Source organism: Gadus morhua, chromosome 21 (assembly GCF_902167405.1).
Source record: "Gadus morhua chromosome 21, gadMor3.0, whole genome shotgun sequence".
NCBI classification, from domain to species: domain Eukaryota; kingdom Metazoa; phylum Chordata; class Actinopteri; order Gadiformes; family Gadidae; genus Gadus; species Gadus morhua.
Genome location: NC_044068.1, coordinates 2,552,013 through 2,570,209, shown reverse-complemented (window position 1 = coordinate 2,570,209; position 18,197 = coordinate 2,552,013). Strand labels below are relative to the sequence as shown.

Below are 18,197 nucleotides of genomic sequence, written 5' to 3'. Positions count from 1 at the left end.
AATTTTTTTTTTAATTGTGTGCATGTTTACATTGTTAACTCCATTTAGACTTTTTGAATCTTTTCACTTGAAGTAAGCTAATCAACATCTTTACGTCTTAAACTTGGCTTTATTAAAACATTTTTAACATCACTTCGCACATTAGCGGATATTCTGCAGGAAATGGATTTTTTAGTTCTTTATGCATTTATTTATTGAATAATGACTTAAAATGGTGTTCCATATTTGCAAAGTAACCACTTTAAATTTAAATCTGTTTACATTCATACATAATTATTCTAGGTACATATTGTTTGTCTATATGCTGCCACCAGGGGTGAGGGAGATTATCTACCCATCATGCATCTGGGTGCTCACGCCCACTTGTGATGTCACAAGTGGATCGATTTTGAAACCACTGTGAATGTCTTCAAGACTGCAGGCGCACCAGTTAACATATGGGGTAGGAGTGTGTGTGGAGGACACATACATACATACATAGGAGCTCTAATGTCTTCTTGCACTAGGACGGGTTGCTGGTTCCATTCTCTACCTGGCCTCCGCTATGGGGTGTTATTTGAGCACGACGCCCAAGCAGGAGTCCTGAGCACCGGAGCGTTTTTCAAAGTACAGTCACTGACTAGAGGCCAACTAGCCGCTGGAAGGAAGACAACATGTTGAACCCCACACTTAATTATCTTCTCACCGGCCAGCGTCTACCCTGGGATGTGGCGACTCCCAGTGGAACACTGGGCTCAGTTTACTCAAGTCAAGTTGAACCAACTCAGGAATATTTTTAACATTCATATTTATATATACACACACCCACACATATTTAAATTATCATGAAAGCATTGGCACCTGAGCTCTGCAATCCAAAATGTAAATCATCCATCAGGTGTCAATTGTTCGATATAATCATAGTTCCCCGTTTACTGGGAGTTGTGGTACAGAGTTGTGGTACAATCTTAGTTTTTAGCGGAGCTTGGTTGGTGTTGGTCTGGTCTAACTCATGTCTCCAGGTTCACTGGAGCTCTGGCCCAGCAGGGGACCGGTGAAGGTGGTGGATGTGGTGGGGAAAGGAAGATGTGGAAACAGGATGGATTTGAGGAGCAGTTTAATCAGGACAGAGTTCCACATCAACACAGAGAGAGGTGCGCTCTGTAGGAATGTTGGCCAGAAGACTCAACGGATGACAGCATAATAAATACCACTGGATTTATTATCACTGGAAATTACTAAGTGCAATGCTCCTCTTGTCATATACTCCCTGAAGGGTTTTCTAGATAATTACTCTAGCTATAGAATCTCTAGATATAGATTTTCTAAGTTACGGGTACAGTAAAGGGAAACCTTTCTGGTGTTAGAAAACTTCCAATGGACTGGTTTCTCTAGACAGTTTGATACTTTAGGGGAAATCTTTCTCTAGAAAATAAGACACTATTAATCATGATCGTTAAATTATTCAAACAGGCGTCTCTGAAGAGTTAAATACTTTGAAGAAAAAAGTATCTGGAGAAGGCAACGGATCAATGTTAACAGGACCGATCATTCCATAGCTCCTGACCGTAAATAATTATTAAATAATTAAAACAGAGGCTTAAGAGCACTCTGGGAGGGCTATCACAGTGAAGGAATAACAGTATCACCGACATATCTGAGCACTCGGGGAAAGAGAAGGCCTACCGCCCAGTGTAGAGGAGAAGGCCTTCCGCCCAGCCTAGAGGAGAAGGCCTACCGCCCAGCCTAGAGGAGAAGGCCTACCGCCCAGTCTAGACTGGCTGTTTGGGGTCAGAAGGCCTACCGGTTGTTTGGGGAGTAGCATCACAGATGTACACTTCAAGTAATTTCAGGTATGTCAAATAAACAATCAATATAAATCATTAAAAATATTATAGATCTGTTTTCATACCAAATGAGGAACATCTTTAAAGGATGTCATACAAAAGATAAAAAAAACTTCCAGGAACCATGGAAATGTTTTGATTGGCTGTGAATGCTAATGCTAAATTATGGGATGTAGCAAGTCTGCAAACACACAAAAAAGGAACAATTCAAACAAGCGACGGCAAATAAAATAGAAAAAAATCTAAGACGTCTTCCATCGACAGTACGGACTACAGTACAGACTGTGCTACATCCCACATCCTAACAGCGCTTCACTAAAATACATTTCATGGTCCTTGCATATAGAATTGTACAGCTACATTTCAACCCAGGAAATGTAGGCAGGCTTCATGTGAAGTTACGAAACATATACAAATATAATTCATAATATAATTTGTATAAGAGAAAATAATTATCAAAACTATGGGGGTGACATCACATTCTATATGCTTTTGTAAAAGGGGGGGGGGGGGGGTTCAGAGCTCGAGTAAGGAGGGGGGGAGGGGGGGGAGAGGGGAGGGGAGAGAGATGAGAACGATGACATCACAAAGGCCCCGGTTTAACACCACATGTCACATGACCTAACCAGTGGCTTCGTGATTGGCCATCATTATAACAAGTATAAAACACACTGGACATATGGAACGGTTGCGGTACTGACCGCGTTGCCAGATTGGGCCAGGTTGGACGGGATATCTCTCCCAATCTGGCAACACTGCGCACGGACATCCACGTGATGGTGGCCAAAGGTTGCTCACAGTAATGCTGAGCTCAGGGCGCCCTGACGGAGGGCGGCAGTGAACCGGTTCACAGAGTTCAGACCTCAAATATAAAAACACTCAAGTAAAACACCACAGGGGTCCACCACGACATCCTCTCTGCCCCAGAGGGCACTTTAGTTACCAAGAACGACTTGAAACACATTACAGTGACACGTTATAACATCTGCTTAAAAAAAAACAAACATGTTACCCTGCATCACAAACGCTACCAGTGACGACGTTGCCTTATAAAAGGTGGCGGTCTAGTGGTACCTCCCGGGGTAAGGCCTGGGTAGACCAGGATGAACCCTGCTCTTCTCTCAGGTCCGGACCTGCCGCCGACCGCCTCTGAGGTCTGACGGAGACCCACTAGACTATGAAGACACACTACATTACCACACAGACGCTATTCAGAACCAGAAGGGGGGGGTGACTGGTTGACTAGGACCACTGAGTCGGTGCCACTAAGAATATCCAGACGGTTGATTCGGGAATCCTGAGGGGGACTTCTACTTTGAAGCCGAGCAACAGGATGTGAGGCACCGCTGTTCACCTGCGGGGCTGTGCGTTTATTCACCATCTTCGCTGATCGGTTAATCGTGTACGGCAAAGAGCAGGGCAAGAGCTAGGAATTAAAGAGCAGATCTAGGACTTAAAGAGCAGTTCTAGAGCCAGGATTCAAAGAGCAGTTTTAGAGTAGCAGGTCAGAGTTCGGAGTCCGGAGTCAAGCAGACTAGCTAACAGGTATGTAAAAGTAAGCTAGCTGAAGTGTCTAATGTGAAACACGGTGGATGCGATTGGCTGGACAGGCTGCTGTGGCGCTGTGTTCATCCTTATACCTACTCAACTACATCATCACTTATCACTACGCCAAAGGTTAGCCCAGCTGTAGCTCCAACGCTAGCCAACACTACAGGAAGGTTAGCCCAGCTGTAGCTCCAGCGCTAGCCAACACTACAGGGAGGTTAGCCCAGCTGTAGCTCCAGCGCTAGCCAACACTACAGGAAGGTTAGCCCAGCTGTAGCTCCAGCGCTAGCCAACACTACATGGAGGTTAGCCCAGCTGTAGCTCCACCGCTAGCCAACACTATAGGAAGGATAGCCCAGCTGTAGCTCCACCGCTAGCCAACACTACAGGAAGGTTAGCCCAGCTGTAGCTCCACCGCTAGCCACGCTCCATGAAGGTTAGCCCAGCTGTAGACAGGTAATCTCCTTGACAAGCATATGAGCAGAAACACCAGCAGGAAGTGACATCACATCCACAGGTTTCTTCCTGTGCTCCTATAGGCCTGAAGAGGTTCCAGGTACTGCTGCCGACCCGACAGGTCATCTAAATTGGCGTGTTCACACCGCGGCGCAGCTAGACAGGGGACCCCATAGGCTCTGTGGCGCAGCTGGAGAGGGGAACCCATAGGCTTTGAGAGTCAGCTGGACAGGGGACCCCATAGGCTCAGTGGCGCAGCTAGACAGGGGACCCCATAGGCTCTGTGGCGCAGCTGGAGAGGGGAACCCATAGGCTCTGTGGCGCAGCTGGAGAGGGGAACCCATAGGCTCTGTGGCGTAGCGAGACAGGGGAACCCATAGGCTCTGTGGCGCAGCTGGAGAGGGGAACCCATAGGCTCTGTGAGTCAGCTGGACAGGGGACCTCATAGGCTCTGTGGCGCAGCTAAACAGGGGACCCCATAGGCTCTGTGGCGCAGATAGACAGGGGAACCCATAGGCTCTGTGGCGCAGCTAGACAGGGGACACCATAGGCTCTGTGGCGCAGCTGGACAGGGGACCCCATAGGCTCTGTGGCGCAGATAGACAGGGGAACCCATAGGCTCTGTGGCGCAGCTAGACAGGGGAACCCATAGGCTCTGTGGCGCAGCTGGACAGGGGACCCCATAGGCTCTCAACCAGGGCCTCATTAGGACGGGGGGGGTCTGGGGCCAGCGGGAGCAGGTCTGGACTCTGCTGAACTGAGGTACATGGACTTCATCTCGGAGCTCGTCAGATATTCTTCTTCCTTTTATAATATTATATTCTCTTGGAGATAAAATGTGCTCTTCGTCTTCTGTACAAAAATAACTTAGAAAAACACGCAGAGTGTCGAACTGTTCCGTAGACGAGATCCTCGCCTTGACCTTCGACCTCCCGGGCGGGACAGCGTCCCACGGTCATGTGACGCTGTCGTCTCCACGACGATGTTGGCAGCTCGTGTGTGTGTGTGTGTGTGTGTGTGTGTGTGTGTGTGTGTGTGTGTGTGTGTGTGTGTGTGTGTGTGTGTGTGTGTGTGTGTGTGTGTGTGTGTGTGTTAGAGGGCGGTCTCTTCGGAGGGGTGGGGGCTCAGGGTGGTGGAGGCCCGGGGGGCGGCCAGGCCGGCCTCCACCAGCTTCTCCCCCGCCCCCTTGCGCCCCCCCGCCTCCTCCTCCACCTCCTCCTGGTTCTCCTTCTGGGCCGTCAGGTAGGGCTGGGCGTCCTTATGCTGAGGACCACAGCGCAGGTTAGCCCTTAACCTTTACCCTTAGCGTAACCTAGGGACCCTTACCTTAAAGGGTAATTCCGGTGTAAAAAGGATCTGGGATATGTTTTGTGTGATAACGAGTTGAAACGTTTGTTTTGGAGCACAAAAACCGCATATAGACGCTTTCTTCAGTTGGCTGTTTTTAGCCGATTCTATCAAAACACTATAAACTTGGAACGAAGGGGGCACTGGTTATGGTAAAAACTAAATCGCTATCTTAAACCACTTAATAGGCTAAAAGTAGCCCGACACTTCTTTGGTAGTATAATAAGGGTCTTAACATATAAAACGAGGAATTGAGAACTTTGTAAGTGTACAGATTGTTCATTCAAAAGGACATTTTATACACACAATACCATCAGTAGATCACCCGTCAACGCCATTTTGTTTTTAAGACTCGATAGGTAGATTGACGAACACAGAGATTGTGACATCCGTCAGCAATCCGTCCTTTTTAATAAACAATCTGTACACTTACAAAGTTCTCAATGCCTCGTTTTATATGTTAAGACCCTTATTATACTACCAAAGAAGTATCTGGCTACTTTTAGCCTATTAAGTGGTTTAAGATAGCGATTTCGTTTTTACCATCCTTCCAAGTTTATATTGTTTTGATAGACTCGGCTAAAAAAAAGCCAACTGAAGAAAGCGTCTATATGCGGTTTTTGTGCTCCAAAACGAACGTTTCAACTCGTTATCATACAAAACATATCCCAGATCCATTTTACACCGGAATTACCCTTTAACCTAGAAGCCCTTGTCTTAACCCTCAACCTAGGGACCCTTACCTTAACCCTCAACCTAGGGACCCTTACCTTAACCCTCCACCTAGGGACCCTTACCGTAACCCTCCACCTAGGGACCCTTACCTTAACCCTCAACCTAGGGACCCTTACCTTAACCCTCCACCTAGGGACCCTTAACCTTTAACCTTTAGCCCTAGCCCTCCCAAGGCCTTACCTTGTGGCCCAGTGGGGTCACGACCCTTAACCTTTAACCTTTACCCTACCCAGGCCTTACCTTGTGGCCCAGTGGGGTCACGCAGCACAGCTTCTCCTTGTAGCGCTCGGGCAGGAAGAACAGCAGGGTGCCCAACACCGGGAACACCGTCCCGGGGGTCAGGTCCTTCTCCTTCATGGGCCCTGACACACACACACACACACATTACATCGTAGACCACACACACACACACACACATTACATCGTAGACCACACACACACACACATTATTCCAGGTAGAGAGTGGGTGAGTGAGCGAGTATAGAGTGAGCGAGTAAAGTGAGAGTATATAGTGACTGAGTTTAGAGTGATTAAGTGAGTATAGAGTGAGTATAGAGTGAGTATAGAGCGAGCGAGTGTACCTGTGATCAGGCTGACCAGCAGCCCCACCAGCACCACGGTAGCAGAGTTGTGGGCGCTGTACCACATGTAGGACAGGTTGTAGATGGCCTCCACCCCACTGGGCCTGAACACACACACACACACACACACTTTAGTCCCACCCACTCCTACATACACACCTAGATATACATATATACCTTTAGACATAGAGTGTTGCGACAAGCGCACGTTTTGTCCTGCAGGGGGGCGTCTTTACCTAGTCTTGGTCGTCATGGCGCTGACCAGCGTCGTCATGGCAACCGTCGTCATGTTGCCCAGGAGGGGCGGGGCCGTCGTGTTGGCGTACGGCAGGAGGTCGGGGCCGGGCAGACGCATCACGAAGCTGCCGATCCCGATCCAGAAGGCCATGGCCAGCCCTGAGAACAGGCCCACCAGAGCCCCCTGGAGGGAGAGGGAGGGAGGGGGGGAGAGGGAGAGAGAGAGGGAGGGAGGGGGGGAGGAGAGAGAGGGGGGGAGAGAGGGAGGGAGAGGGGGGGGGGGAGAGAGAGAGGGAGGGAGGGGGGGAGAGAGAGGGGGGGGAGAGAGGGAGGGAGAGGGGGGGGGAGGAGGGGGGGGGGAGAGAGGGAGGGAGGGGGGGAGGAGGGGGGGGGGGGAGAGAGGGATGGGGGGGGGGGGGAGAGAGGGAGGGGGAGAGGGAGGAGAGAGGGAGGGGGAGAGAAAGAAAGGACTATGAAGCACTGAGGAACTTTAGTAAATTAGAAAGAACCAGCGAGTGTTCCAGTTACTGGTGGTCCAGGGGAGACAGAACCCCCCAGACAGCAGAACCCCAGAGAGGAGAACCCCCCCAGACAGGAGAACCCCCCCAGACAGGAGAACCCCCCCAGACAGGAGAACCCCCCCAGACAGGAGAACCCCCCCAGACAGGAGAACCCCCAGACAGGAGAACCCCCAGACAGGAGAACCCCCAGACAGGAGAACCCCCAGACAGCAGAACCTCCTTACCGTGGAGTTGGCCCAGGGGAAGAACATTCCGAGGCAGAAGAGGCCCAGTAGGGGTCCTCCCACCATGCCGAAGATGCTGAAGGCCGCCTGCAGACAGGGGAACATTCACTCATTCACCCTGTAGTCCAAGACAGGTCCTCTCAGGCCCCAAAATAAAACGTGACGACATCTGAACACACTGGGGCGCCAGAGGGCTCCATGGGTTCTAAACTGTACTTTAATAGAGCCTTTATAATACGTCAAAGATCCTTCCACTCACCTGGAGAACCGAACCCATGAGGGAGGCGACGTAGGCCATGGCCAGACACACCAGACCGTAGCCAAGGGCTGGGGACACAGAGAGCACCGTCACGACCAGCCACCAGGGGGCAGTACCCTGCTATACACTACATAGACACCGGGGGGCAGTACCCTGCTATACACTACATAGACACCGGGGGGCAGTACCCTGCTATACACTACATAGACACCGGGGGGCAGAGCAGCATCAACACTGACCTAGAGCCTTGGAGAGCAGCGTAGCTTTGGCTTCAGTCATGTTTGGGAAAAAGGGCTTGATAAGGTCCTCCATGGTTACTGTTGCTAGGGAGTTGAAGGCCGAAGAGATTGTACTGGTGGGGGGGGGGGGGGGGAAGAGAGAGAGAGAGAGAGAGAGAGAGAGAGAGAGAGAGAGAGAGAGAGAGAGAGAGAGAGAGAGAGAGAGAGAGAGAGAGAGAGAGAGAGAGAGAGAGAGAGAGAGAGAGAGAGAGAGAGAGAGAGAGAGAGAGAGAGAGAGAGAGAGAGAGAGAGAGACGAACAATACATATGATATACAATGAATCGCCTATGGTGTTAACTACTACTCCTATAATACCAGCTATACAATATATAGTTTAATAAACTAGTGTAATAAAGCGTTACCTGAGAGCTCCACTGAAGAGGCAGGCCACGAAGAGACCAGGCAAACCCGGCAGGTCTCTGAAGACGTCCATCACGAAGTAGAGCACCATCTACAGGCAGGAGGGGCACAGGATTCCTCAATCACCCAGCGGCCCTTCACATTAAGAGCGCAGCGCCCAGCGTCTCTTCACATTAAGAGCGCACAACCCAGTGTCTCTACACATTAAGAGCGCAAAACCCAGTGTCTCTTCACATTAAGAGCACAGCACTCTGCGTCTCTACACAATAAGAGCACAGCGCCCAGCATCTCTTCACTTTAAGAGCGCACAACCCAGTGTCTCTATACATTAAGAGCACAGCGCCCAGCGTCTCTTCACAATAAGAGCACAGCGCCCAGTGAGCGTGGCAGAGACACTGACCTGGTCTTCACATTAAGAGCGTGGCTGGGACACTGACCAAGTCTTCAAATTAAGAGCGTGCTGAGACACTGACCAAGTCTTCACAATAAGAGAATGGCTGAAACACTGACCTGGTCCTCGTCTTCACAATAAGAGCGTGGCTGAAACACTGACCAAGTCTTCACATTAAGAGTGTGCTGTGACACTGACCTGGTCCTTGTCTTCACAATAAGAGGGTGCTGAGAAACTGACCTGACTTCAAGGTAAGAGCGTGCTGAGACACTGACCTGGCTTCACAATAAGAGCGTGCTGAGACACTGTCCTGGTCCTTGGCTTCACAATAAGAGCGTGGCTGAGACACTGCCCTGTCTTCACAATAAGAGCGTGCTGGGACACTGACCTGGTCCTTGGTCTTGACGTAGCCCTTGTCCAGAGGGCTGTCCTCTCCGTAGCGGGCGAACATCACCAGCCCCATGAGACAGCCCAGAGACAGAACGATCTGCTGGCACGGGAACACCACGTAGCAAGACCTGGCGAACACGCGGAACATGGAGAACCTTATTCAACCACCTCCAGGAGAACCTTATTCAACCACCACCGGGATATTAGCGTAGGGTAGAGTGAGAGTGGTGTAGAGTAGGGTTAGGGTGGTGTATGATGGTGTTGTAGGAGTAGGATAGGGGTAGGGTGGTGTAGGCCTGAGTAGGTAGGTGTAAGCTAGAGTCCGGTGGTGTAGGCCTGAATAGGGTGGGGAGGTGAAGGGGTGGATAAAGCTACAGGTAGCTAGGTCGGTAGGATAGAGCAGAGGTTGGTGGTGTAGGGTGTGGTGTAGGCTAGGATAAAGCTATAGGAAGCTGGGTGTGTGGGGGAGGCCTTACATCACGGCCTCCCTCTCCGTCCTGGAGCTCAGGTAGCGTTGGACCTGGGCCTGGTTGACTCCGTACAGCGCCAGCATCAGGAAGACCCCGCCCACGCCCAGTGTCCAGAAGGTGTGCCTCTCCAGGGGGTCGGGGTTCAGGCTGCGACCACGGATCCATCCAGGAACATTAGTCACGTATAGCGGAAGGTATTCACACATAGCCGGGGTAGCAGTACCAAGTCTTTATGTAGCAATGCATCGCAGTGGAAGCATTAGCAGTGGTAGCATTAGCATTAGCAGCGGTAGCATTAGCAGTGGTAGCATTAGCATTAGCAGCGGTAGCATTAGCAGTGGTAGCATTAGCAGCGGAAGCATTAGCAGCGGTAGCATTAGCATTAGCAGCGGTAGCATTGGCAGCATTAGCATAATTAGCACCAGCAGCAGTAGCATTAGAACTAGTAGTAAGACCACCAGCAAAGTTAGATGAGCAGCATTAGCTATATTACGAGCCGAGTAGTGGCGTCCTTACTCCAGGGAGGCGATGCGGCTGCCGTTCATGGCCTTCCTCCACACCTCGGAGATGCCCCCGGCCTGGCTGGTCCCCACCACGATGACCGCCAGCTGCCCGGCGAACATCACCACCGTCTGGAACACGTCCGTCCAGATCACCGCCTTCAGACCTCCCTGGACCACAAACAGCCACGCTTCAGGTTAGTATGGTGAGTCAGGCACCCGCTACGGTCTAAGGAGAGGCTGAAGCTAAGGGTCAACGTTAAGCTAAAGCTAAGGGCTAACGTTAAGCTGAAGCTCAGGGCTAACGTTAAGCTGAAGCTCAGGGCTAACGTTACGCAAAAGCTAAGTGCCAACATCAGGCCTGAGATAAGTGCTAACATCAGCTCCAAGTTAAGTGCTAACGTCAGGCCCCAGGTTAAGTGCTAACATCAGGCCCAAGTTAAGTGTTAACATCAGGTCAAAGCTTAGGGCTAACATTAGCCTGAAGCTACATGCAAACATCAGGCCCAGGCTAAGAGACAGGGTGGATATTTCAGTGCCTTACCAGTGCAGTGTACAGTGTGCACACAAGGCCCATAGCCAACACCGCCCCCCAGAGGTCAAACCCAGTTACTGCAACACAAAACCAAAACCAAGGTTAAAAACACCCCAGTTGTTGGGTATGTTAAGGTATAGTTCTTCAGGTTCTCCTGGTGGACTTACCTGCGTTGAGGGCCAGAGCGGGGGCGTACAGCACCACCCCCATGTAGATCACCTGGGCGGGACAACAAATCAACATGGCGCTCTGCACACAGCCCTCAGTATGCACGCTCATAAGCGTTGTGCGTTAGTTACCATCTGGAAGATGAAGGTGATCGTCCCACAGATCCGGACCGTCTTGTTGAAGCGCAGCTCCAGATACTGAGCAGGGAGACACAACTCAACACTCACCCCAGGGAGACAACACAAAACTGAACCATAACACAACACTGAAGCAGAGGGCTGGGGAGGCTAACTGGGAGGGCTAAACGGGGTAATGCTAACTGGGTAGGACTCCCTGTGTAGGGCCAGAAGGGTAGGATTAAGGGGGGAGAATCCGGTTGTTATTGCTAACTGGGTAGGGCCAACTGGCGGATGCTATCTGGGTAGGGCTAACTAGCTGATGCTAACTGGGTAGGGCTAACTAGCTGATGCTAACTGGGTAGGGCTAACTGGCTGATGCCATCTTGGTAGGGCTAACTGGCTGATGCCATCTGGGTAGGGCTAACTGGCTGATGCCATCTGGGTAGGGCTAACTGGCTGACGCTATCTGGGTAGGGCTAACTGGCTGACGCTATCTGGGTAGGGCTAACTGGCGGATGCTATCTGGGTAGGGCTAACTGGCGGATGCTATCTGGGTAGGGCTAACTGGCTGATGCTATCTGGGTAGGGCTAACTGGCTGACGCTATCTGGGTAGGGCTAACTAGCTGACGCTATCTGGGTAGAGCTTACTAGCTGATGCTAACTGGGTAGGGCTAAATGGGTAGGGCTAACAGGACATTGCTGAGCAGGTAATGCTAAAGTAGCCATCTAACTGATATTCAGTACCACTAAGCGATGCTAGCTAGGGGTTAGCTGGCGGCTAGCTAGGGGTTAGCTGGCGGATAGCTAGGGGTTAGCTGGCGGATAGCTAGGGGTTAGCTGGCGGCTAGCTAGGGGTTAGCTGGCGGCTAGCCGCGGCGTACCTCGTAGGCGCTGGACAGGCGCAGGCGGTAGAAGACGGGGATGAAGACGTGGGCGGGGATGAGCAGCCCCAGGAAGTAGGAGCAGCCCAGGAACCAGTACTGCGTGCCGAAGGTGTACACCTCCGACGGCGCTCCCAGGATGGCCACGGCCGACTGGAAGGTGGCCAGCAGCGACAGCGACACCGGGAGGCAGCTCATGGAGCGGTCCGCCAGCAGGAACTCCTGAGGACAGAGCGCACGTCAGACCACCGCCGCCCCCTGCTGGGCTGGGGGCTGTACTGGGAGCGTCTGGACACCATAGCCCCCTGATGGACTGGGAGCGTCTGGACACCATAGCCCCCCGTACTGGGAGCGTCTGGACACCATAGCCCCCTGATGGACTGGGAGCGTCTGTACACTTTACTTTCGCTTTGACTTTTGTCCAAAAATCATATTCACAGTTTGTTTATTAATATTCGAATAAATTTGAATATTTATTAATAATATTTTGACCATTAAATGCCTTCAGTAAGACCTGGATTGTGCTTCGCGAGGTTGGTTTACCAGCGTTGCTATGGTTACCGGTCTTGCGTGTTCCAACGGTTTATTGGGTTTCTAATAAATGGCTGCGGTCTAATCAATACTTCATCCACTGCCTCTTCCGTGGTCATTACAATATTATGAATAGACTGCGTGGGGTTCTCCGACGTCTCTCCCTCTTGGCCTGCCCATAACAGGTTCCAATATTAAGGGCTGCCTAATATTCGTTCAAATTTTGATTTATGTTTTTATAGTCTAATTATATTTGAATAACGAAGTTCGGAGACAAAGCCCTAGTCTGTACACCCCCCCAGTCAGGTCAGAGGAGGTGCAGAGGTCAGGATGTCTGCTCCCATGGTTACGGGCTCCAAACCCAGAGGTCCGTCGTCCCCCTGGAGGCATCACCGAGCAGGAGGCCCTCACCTGTGCGCCGTCTCACCTGTGTGGTCCGCTGGCGCCCCCCGGAGAAGGCGTAGAAGAGGCCGATGCCCGTCGACGCCACCAGCAGCAACGCAAAGATCACATAGTCCACCGTGCTGAAGTGCATCTGGACTACGTCTCCCATGATGCAGCTGGAGAGGGCGGGGGAGCGCGGGAAAGCTGGGGGCGGCTCAGTGCAGCCAAGTTAGCTCCTCTCCATAAACTCCCTGAGAAAGAGACAAACTGAGATCATTACAATCTTCCATTGTTGACAGTAATGAGCCACACAGAGCGGAGATCTAGTGGATTTGAGCGGGCTTGAGACCGGAGGTGAGCTGTGAGATTACCCCGGCTTCGAGAGGATGGCCTTATTGCTCATCATAGTACACTGTTTCAGGCTGCAGTCGATTTGACTTGTCCTATGGGTTAGTAGTACTTTTAGTTTATAGTTTACAGGGCAGCTGTTTTTGTTTTGTGAAATCTCCATCAGTATGTCGTTTATGTTTCTGTATAAGAACGTGTTAGAGGGTGAAACAGAGATACCGATATAGAGAGACGGAGACGCACAGAGACAGACAGACAGAAGAGAAAGACAGGAAAGAGACAGACAGAGGGTGAGAAGAATAATGAATGAAAATAAAGAAAGAGACAGAGAGAGAGACAGAGAGAGAGAAGGGAGAGCCGGTCTTACCTGTTCAGTGGAGGTGACTCACTGTGCAGCCGGTTCCTCTTTAAACGTCCTAAAAGGGGGTCAGTCCGGGTCCAGGTCTCTGCTCAGCGCCTCCCTGGGGGACCAGGAGAAGAGTCAACCTCTCCGCTCTCACCCCACAGGAGAGCACAGCATGGTCCAGCATGCTCTGAGAACAAGAGACCCCGCCCCCCCTTCACTCCTAGCTTCCTTCCCTCCCCACCAAACAACCCGACTGCCTCTCGAGTTGGACGAGGATGATCACGCAGGATCCCCGTGTGAAGCGTGGAGCTCGAATGACCTCCATCACCAGAGGGCCACCCCCCCCCCCCCCCCGCCCCCCTATGTAGCCCAGCACGCTACCTAGCGTAACATGCTACCTAGCGTATCATTCTACCTAGACCACCAAGTGAAATGTCGTTGCAAAAGACGGTCATTGTGGACGGCAAACTGTACGAGCTGCATGTGGCAGTCCATGTGCACCATGTAAACAGGCTCACAGAGTTATGCCGGGTAATGAGATCCATGTTGTGAAACGGGAATACCTGTCCGTCATGGCCGCGCAGGGGAGGGCTGTGTTGTTAGTACCCCCCGCGGTGAGACCCCGTACCGTGAGTACCTACACTGTTACACACAATTGATGTTGTCTCTTCCTGGTGATCCCTTCAGCGCCGGGTTGTCAAACTGAGAATGAACTGCTGGCTTATGCCGAGTTGGGTCAAACATGCAGCGAGGTCGATTCCTGCATCTCAATACAAGATCCCTATGACCTAGTTAACCATACTGACCGCTATGCTAACATCTGATCCTTTAACCATACTGACCGCTATGCTAACATCTGACCAGTTATCCATACTGCCCGCAAGGCTAACATCTGACCAGTTATCCATACTGCCCGCTAGGCTAACATCTGACCAGTTATCCATGCTCAATGCTAGGCTAACATCTGACCAGTTATCCATACTAACGGCTAGGCTAATGTCTAGACTAGGCTAACCAGTTAACCATACTAGACACTAGCCTAGGCTAACCAGTTAACCATACTGATGGCTATGCTGACATCTCAACAGTTAACCATACCAACCCCTAGGATAGGCTTACCAGTTAACCACACTTATCTCCAGGCTTTCTTCTCACCATTTAACTATTCCAACCACCTGATGCGGGCCATCTGCACAAAGTCCATAAGCTGTAAAAGACTAAATAGTACAAAAGTCATGTGTCTGCATGTTTCTTCCATGTGAAGGTTGAACTTTGTGTGCTGCTGACAGAGAAACTATCTCCGTCCCATCTTGGAGCTCTCCTCCGTGTTCAGTTACATGATCATCTAGTAACTGAGCAGACACTTTTATCTAGAGTGACTTTCAATTCAGGCATCAAGCAAAGCAGGCAACCAAATTAGTGGCTCAAGAGTCAAGCATTGAAAGAACAACACCAGAGTGCAGAGCAGCAGTAGGTATAAGAACGGATTTTGACGCTTTAATCCAAAGCAATTTATAACGGTTCATAGTACACACATACACACACCGACGGCAGAGTCAACCACGCAGGGCGACAGCCAGCTCGTCAGGAGCAGTTAGGTTGAGGCGTCTCGCCCAGGTACACCTCAACACTTAGCTAGGAGGAGCAGGGCATCGAACTAGCAACCTTTCGGTTACAGGTCATCCTGCTCTACCTCCTAAGTAACGGCCGCCCGAGTAGTACCAACAGTTGCAGTAGATCACTATCCTTCACACAGCGTGGACCCCTCTCAAGGCGTCCTCTAGACCTGTCGCCAGGCCTCCTCTAGACCTGTCTGCAGGCCCGTCTCCAGGCCCGTCTCCAGACTGCCCTTTACAGCAGAGCAGCCTGCTGGGTCGACCCGACGTATCACAGGCTGACCCTGTTCTCCTTGGTAACCACTGGTCCCCACCCCACCGCTGGTTAACTCACAGCCTTCCAGAAAGAACAGAGAAACAACCACCGAAAGACAAGGAATCATTCCGTGATCGTTCTGCGTTCACAATGAAATGCACTCAATACAAAATATTCATTTCTGACCAACAGCTGAGAGTGTGTGAGAGCCGCGACTGAGACACAGACGCAAACATGTGAAATATCGAACCTCAAGATGGTTGGGCCGAGTGGCTGATTTCCACACGAGTTCCAGCTCGCTCAGAGAAGAGAATATAACTAATTCAAACAAACAAAGGAGGTTCAGATGTTTCAAAGGATAAAGAACAGAGACTCACCGACCGATACGCACGGCAGGTCGGCTGCGTGTGATGTCACGATTATTACACACTAGCCACAGCACAGAGGTTTAAAAAAAAAGGGTCAGGGAAGCTATCGTTCCCAAGGCAACGCCCAGGCAGGGACGGTGATTGGCCCTCGGTTTTCTTAGTAGGGGTGGCTAGGCTGCTAGCGTTAACCGTTAGCCCTCTGTCTGTCTGAGGGTGTAGCTGGAGGATGAGATAGCCTGGGGAGCTCGGCTGATTGAAGAGATAGTCAGAAGAATAGAAAAGGGAGGCTTTACGTGTGAGAAGATTTACAGCTGTGGCAGATAACACTGGAGATACCAAGATTTACAGCTGTAGCTAGCATCCCCACAGCTAAAGCTAGCAACCCCATAGCTATAACTAGCATCCCCACAGCGGTTACTAGCATCACCACAGCCGTAGCTACATGGATAGAACACTACGGTCTCTGACACACGTGTGACATCATGACGATCATCTAGTGCTTAATGACCCCTGGCCTGTGACTACAATCTTTGCTTACAGAGTAACAATAGATAGACCAAAATATCGACTGATAAATAAATACAAACCGAAGGGAGGGGGGACACACACACACACACACACACACACACACACACACACACACACACACACACACCACACACACACACACACACACCACACCAAGGTCATTAATATGCATCAGACCAATCCTGGATAACTCCAGCCGCTCTGCTCCTAAACCCGCTGGTTACCATCTCTAACCAGGATACAGGACTAGTCAGCATAGCCTCTCATGCCGAGATAGGAGATAAGAGATGAGCAGAGTCATGAAGATATGACCCACCAGGAGGGCACGTGCATCACAATACGTAGTTTCACAGCTGAAGTACCCAAGAAGATCAGTCTCAAGGTGACCACATAAAACCAAAACAGATTTAGTCCAGCCCTCCTCCCGTGACACCAGGGCCTGAGGGTGGGATAAGAACATTAACTCATCATGTGTCAACACCGAGATACTGAATGATTGGCGGCCTTATCTTTACTGATTAGCAGGGTTAGGACAGACACACATGCCACCACACCGCCCAATAGGAGTTGAATCTCGGGTTTCAAAACACACCTGCTGCTCCCCGGAACAAATCAGATTTAACAATGCCTAAAAAACATTGGATACGGTGATTGTCAATCAGCCGTTCGCCAGCTGGAGGCCTACCCATGACAGTTTGTTACTCAGTGGTTGTTCAAACATGACATCAGGGTCCATCCGCCCAGAGCCACTACTGGAGGCCTCTTCATTTCTAGCGCTTTCTTTCTCTCAGACAACGATGAGATGATGGGTCTAAATAATGAAACAGCTATGGGGTTGTTTACGACACTTCCTCCATTCATTCAACTCTAAAGAAGGATAGATGAGAATCCCCGCCAAACGTTAACCTCGACCGACCACATGAGTAACCCATGTTACATGAGTAATCCGGTAACGTGAGTAACGTGGACCGTAAATTACGTTCTCGATACAGGTTCGTTTCCACGTGCTGATCCTGACAGGTCCATAGTACCACTGGAGCACCCAACATTCAAACACATTAAAACACACGGCTGGGCCCCGCAGATCGTGACTCCCAGGCATCGACCACAGTATCAGTGCGAGGTTCAGGTCCCACAACAGCTGATTTCATTCATTCATTCCCACCCGACTGAGGGCTAGCCGCTGGCTCCAACGGAGCAGCACTAGACCTTTAACACATTAGACCTTTAGCACCCAAGACCTTTACCACACGACCCCGGCATCACGGGACAGGTGGTCTCCCATGTGACGCTAACCGAGGCTAACCTCTCCCCGGACCGCGCGGGTCCTCTCGCGGTAACCGACATATATCCGCCGGTCCACCTCCACGGTGTTATCACCGGCTGTCGGTATTCTTCCATTTAAACCACTAACCGTCAAACCAGCGGTGGGTAGGGGGGGGGTATTACCGGTTGAAGTCGCCGTCATCCTCCGTGGATCCGACATCTCCAGCGTCTCGTGCAGGAGCAGTGCGACCGGAGCAGCGCGATGGGCGACGGACCGCCCCCTCGCTGCTTCAGGCAGACACGTGCTGCGGCGGGGGAGGGGCAGCGCTCAGCCAATCACAGGCCGCCATGAGCAGGACCAGACCCGAACCCGAACCGACGGAGAGGAACCCTTGACAGCGCTCACAACAAACCGCTGTGCGTAATATATTTATCAAGTTACGCACCGTCCTGATGACGCGCTCCGTGATTAGAGCGCAGTGACGTCGCGGCATCACCTGAACGGGTTCTCTACTACGTCATGTGACGGGTAACCAGGGAAACGGCGGTAGCGGCTGTATTTCGCATAATTAATTAATTTAAATTAGTTTGAGTATTTTTAAGACACCCAGCGGTGCAGATGCTATTCTCCCCTCCTGCACCCCCGCCCCCCTCCTGGTGACTCACTCCTCTGACACACCCCCCCCCCCCTCCCAAGGTGACTCACTCCTCTCACTCCTCACTCCA

General features: G+C 51.2%; 1 protein-coding gene across 3 annotated transcripts; it reads right to left on the bottom strand.

Moving 5' to 3' along the window:
* Nucleotides 1-1,079: 1,079 nt before the first annotated feature.
* Nucleotides 1,080-18,033, bottom strand: slc5a6a (solute carrier family 5 member 6a). Of its 3 annotated transcripts, none has more exons than XM_030345074.1 (18): nucleotides 17,620-18,033; nucleotides 13,459-13,552; nucleotides 12,787-12,994; nucleotides 11,829-12,050; nucleotides 10,959-11,024; nucleotides 10,827-10,878; nucleotides 10,669-10,736; nucleotides 10,141-10,295; nucleotides 9,631-9,771; nucleotides 9,153-9,282; nucleotides 8,376-8,464; nucleotides 7,974-8,086; nucleotides 7,735-7,802; nucleotides 7,476-7,562; nucleotides 6,730-6,914; nucleotides 6,494-6,597; nucleotides 6,153-6,274; nucleotides 1,080-5,093 (listed from the first exon to the last, which is right to left on the bottom strand). In XM_030345074.1, exons 3-18 carry the CDS (start codon nucleotides 12,910-12,912, stop codon nucleotides 4,923-4,925), a joined length of 1,899 nt encoding a protein of 632 aa, XP_030200934.1. In that variant the 5' UTR covers nucleotides 12,913-12,994; nucleotides 13,459-13,552; nucleotides 17,620-18,033; the 3' UTR covers nucleotides 1,080-4,922. The 3 variants fall into 3 exon arrangements, with proteins under 3 accessions (XP_030200934.1, XP_030200931.1, XP_030200932.1); XM_030345071.1 differs by having other exon boundaries at nucleotides 17,655-18,033; XM_030345072.1 differs by lacking the exon at nucleotides 17,620-18,033 and adding an exon at nucleotides 15,687-16,266.
* Nucleotides 18,034-18,197: the final 164 nt, after the last annotated feature.

Bases quoted from the DNA above. Each gene is read 5' to 3' on its own strand.
- slc5a6a (XM_030345074.1), bottom strand. From the start codon at position 12,912: ATGGGAGACGTAGTCCAGATGCACTTCAGCACGGTGGACTATGTGATC. The intron at 11,025-11,828 runs GTACGCCGCGGC...CTCCCTGCTCAG, and splicing joins GCCTGTCCAGCGCCTACGAG to TATCTGGAGCTGCGCTTCAA. The intron at 8,087-8,375 runs GTAACGCTTTAT...CCCCCCCACCAG, and splicing joins CTCTTCAGTGGAGCTCTCAG to TACAATCTCTTCGGCCTTCA.